The sequence below is a fragment of the Nyctibius grandis genome, chromosome 26, assembly GCF_013368605.1.
Source record: "Nyctibius grandis isolate bNycGra1 chromosome 26, bNycGra1.pri, whole genome shotgun sequence".
Taxonomy (NCBI): Eukaryota; Metazoa; Chordata; class Aves; order Nyctibiiformes; family Nyctibiidae; genus Nyctibius; species Nyctibius grandis.
Window position 1 is genome coordinate 5184663 of NC_090683.1, and position 3202 is coordinate 5187864.

At 50.4% G+C, this 3202-nt stretch overlaps 1 protein-coding gene across 2 annotated transcripts; it reads left to right on the top strand.

The window, feature by feature from the left end:
* Positions 1 to 244: 244 nt before the first annotated feature.
* HOXB3 (homeobox B3) lies at positions 245 to 2589 on the top strand. Of its 2 annotated transcripts, none has more exons than XM_068418794.1 (2): positions 245 to 695; positions 1762 to 2589. In XM_068418794.1, the coding sequence occupies exons 1-2, from the start codon at positions 260 to 262 to the stop codon at positions 2526 to 2528; spliced, it is 1203 nt and encodes a 400-aa protein (XP_068274895.1). In that variant the 5' UTR covers positions 245 to 259; the 3' UTR covers positions 2529 to 2589. The 2 variants fall into 2 exon arrangements, with proteins under 2 accessions (XP_068274895.1, XP_068274894.1); XM_068418793.1 differs by having other exon boundaries at positions 1765 to 2589.
* Positions 2590 to 3202: the final 613 nt, after the last annotated feature.

Genomic DNA, 3202 nt, shown 5'->3' on the forward strand with positions numbered 1-3202 from the left:
GGCTGCACACAGGACAAAATCTGCTCAAAGCATCTGTTCTCCCTGTTCTGCGGGACCCTATTCATGTCATGGGCCTTTCAGGCCCCAAGATGGATTCATAGGCCGGGTACTATTATTGTGTGTTTTCTCCTAACCTTTCAGGTCAGCTTCCAATAGACAGCTGGAAACGGCCTGTCACGTGGCCTTGGGGTGCCAATGTTCTGCCATAGGGGTGTCAAGACCCTGGTAGCCGGAAAAATCATTTTGGGGAGTCCCAGAGATGCAGAAGACAACGTACTACGACAGCTCCACGCTCTTTGGGGGTTACTCCTACGGGAGTGCCAATGGGTTCAGCTACGAGGGTCCCCAGCAGCCCTTCCAGCCGGCCTCTCACGTGGAGAACGACTACCAGAGGTCCGCCTGCTCCCTCCAGTCTCTTGGCAACACAACCCCGCACACAAAAAGTAAAGACCTGAACGGGAGCTGCATGCGTCCAAGTTTGCCCCAGGAGCACCATCCGCCTCCCCCCGTCTCGCCGCCCCCAAACCCTGCCGCCAACAGCACCAGTAGCAACAGCAATAACCAGTCGGGAAGCAGTAAAACTGCCCCCAGCAAAGCCAACCTCAGTGCTAACGCCAGTCTCACCAAGCAGATTTTCCCCTGGATGAAAGAATCGAGGCAAAACTCCAAACAGAAAAACAGCTCACCTAGCACAGGTACACTCCTTTGTAACCCTCCGCTTTCCTAAACAGCGAGGTGACGAAGCCACCGAACGGAGTGGTCTTGTGTAGAGGGAAGAAAGAGGGGGAGAGGACACACCAAGGATGTAGCAAGGATCCACCAAGGATCCTGGTGCTGGGCATGATCCCAAGGCTGCCAGCCGCATGCCCCGGCCAGGCTGAGCGAGCCTTGGCCCATCTTGCAGCACTGACTGTGCACGCTTGGTTTATTTTAAACATATCCTGAGCACCACAGGGAAATACAACCAGGCGGTTGTACACAGCCGACGTCTGACTGTGTAGGTACAGATACATGAGAATGCACGCCCACTGCTCAACCTAGCGATGCTAAAGCGGAGTGCTTGTTCCCTTCCCACCTCCCTGCCTCCAGACACAGCAGTAAACATGGTGTATATGTGCGTACGTGGAGTATATGTATAAACATATGGATATTCTTGCATGCATACGTGCACACTTCTAATGAGATCAAGGAAAAAAATCAGTATGGAAATATCACTGTTCTGACAAATACGTTCACATAAACTTTGCGGCACACACTCCACTACGTTGATATAGTTAATCTGTTACACAGTTTATCTCACAAAAAAGTAGGTACAAATGAAATATGGTGTTTAACAGTGTACGTGCAAATATTTGTGTTACACAAATACAAGACACACAGAGGATGTACGAGTGTGTGTGCATTCATACCTCGGCAAACAAAACACCTCCCGACACTGACCCGTGTTAGTATTAATTGGCTTTGCAGTGACTGCCCCCCTGCCAAATATTATTTTCTCAAAATTATCTGTTGGAAATAATCGACTCCTAAATAAATGGCCCTGGAATCCTTTTCTACATGACATGATCAAATTTTCATAAACCAGGGGCAGCTTTGGAGAACAGAACTCTTAATAAATGACATGATTATGGAGTGCAGGCTAATGCAAAGGGGTGAAGAAAGGGGGGGTCGAACTCTTGTGCCTGTTCCAGGATTTATTAAGAAATGATGCATTCAATTTCTGCATGTAAGTAATTATCTTTTATTTCATTTCACGGCCAGCAGAAACCTGCAGCGGCGAGAAAAGCCCTCCAGGCTCCTCGGCCTCCAAGAGAGCCCGCACAGCCTACACCAGTGCTCAGCTGGTGGAGCTGGAGAAGGAATTCCACTTCAACCGCTACCTGTGCAGGCCCCGCCGCGTGGAGATGGCCAACCTGCTGAACCTCAGCGAGAGGCAGATCAAGATCTGGTTCCAGAACAGGAGGATGAAGTATAAGAAAGATCAGAAGTCAAAAGGCATGGGGTCTTCCTCTGGAGGGCCTTCCCCCACCGGCAGCCCGCCCCAGCCCATGCAATCCTCTGCTGGATTTATGAACGCCTTGCACACCATGAGCAGTAACTATGATGCCCCCTCGCCGCCTTCCTTCAATAAACCCCACCAAAATGCCTATGCCATGTCAACTAACTACCAAAACCCCATCAAAGGCTGCCCCTCCCAACAGAAATATGCCAACACGGCCCCCGAGTACGACCCCCACGTCTTACAAGGGAACGGGGTGGCCTACGGGACTCCCAGTATGCAGGGAAGCCCCGTCTATGTTGGAGGTAACTATGTGGATTCTATGCCCACCTCTGGCCCGTCCCTTTATGGTCTCAATCACCTGCCACATCACCAGGCTGCCAACATGGACTACAACGGGCCTCCGCAGATGCCCCCAAGCCAGCACCACGGACCATGCGAGACCCACCCCACCTACACAGACCTTTCCACGCACCACGCTTCTTCTCAGGGCAGAATCCAAGAGGCGCCCAAGCTGACCCACCTGTGATAGGGAGCAGGGACAGGCTCCGGCGAAGCGAATGGGACCTCGCCACAGGGCGTGGGAGAGGGGAAGAGGCAGGACCAGCTTCAGGAACATTTGTGTTGAGCCCTTTTCTTTCTTTCTTTGACAGGGCAATTTCTACCAGGTTCATGTGCTTGCTATTATTATTTCTGGGTTTTTATTAGGCACAATTTCCAACCATTTCAGTATTTACTCCCCAAAGCAGCTCTCTCTCTGAAGAGATATACCTCCTGTGTTTCAACACAAATGCTTCTGAAATGGGTTTGGGGTAGTTTTGTGGGAATCTAGCAGATTTTAAGCAGCAACATCCTTCATTTCCAAACCAAGTTCACATCGCCACTGAGAATTCTTGGACACTGGAAAGAGTAGTCAGCCAGCCAAGTCTTTACAGTTGGTGTCTCTGCATCTACGTAAACACGCACATGTGTACACATATGCAATCAAAAGAGATTCGCGAGAAAACTACCCTCCTTTTCAGCTCCTTCTCAAGAGGAACCTCGTGCTTTCCTTTCCAGCCCTTAGAGGAAGGGCATCCTTTTTAGCTGAGTAACTTCCCACCAGTCCACACACAAACTGCAAATATACATACCTGCCAACGCGTGGGATTCACGCTCTTCCCCTCCAGTCCCTGCCGCCCCTCTCAAAAATAATAATAATTT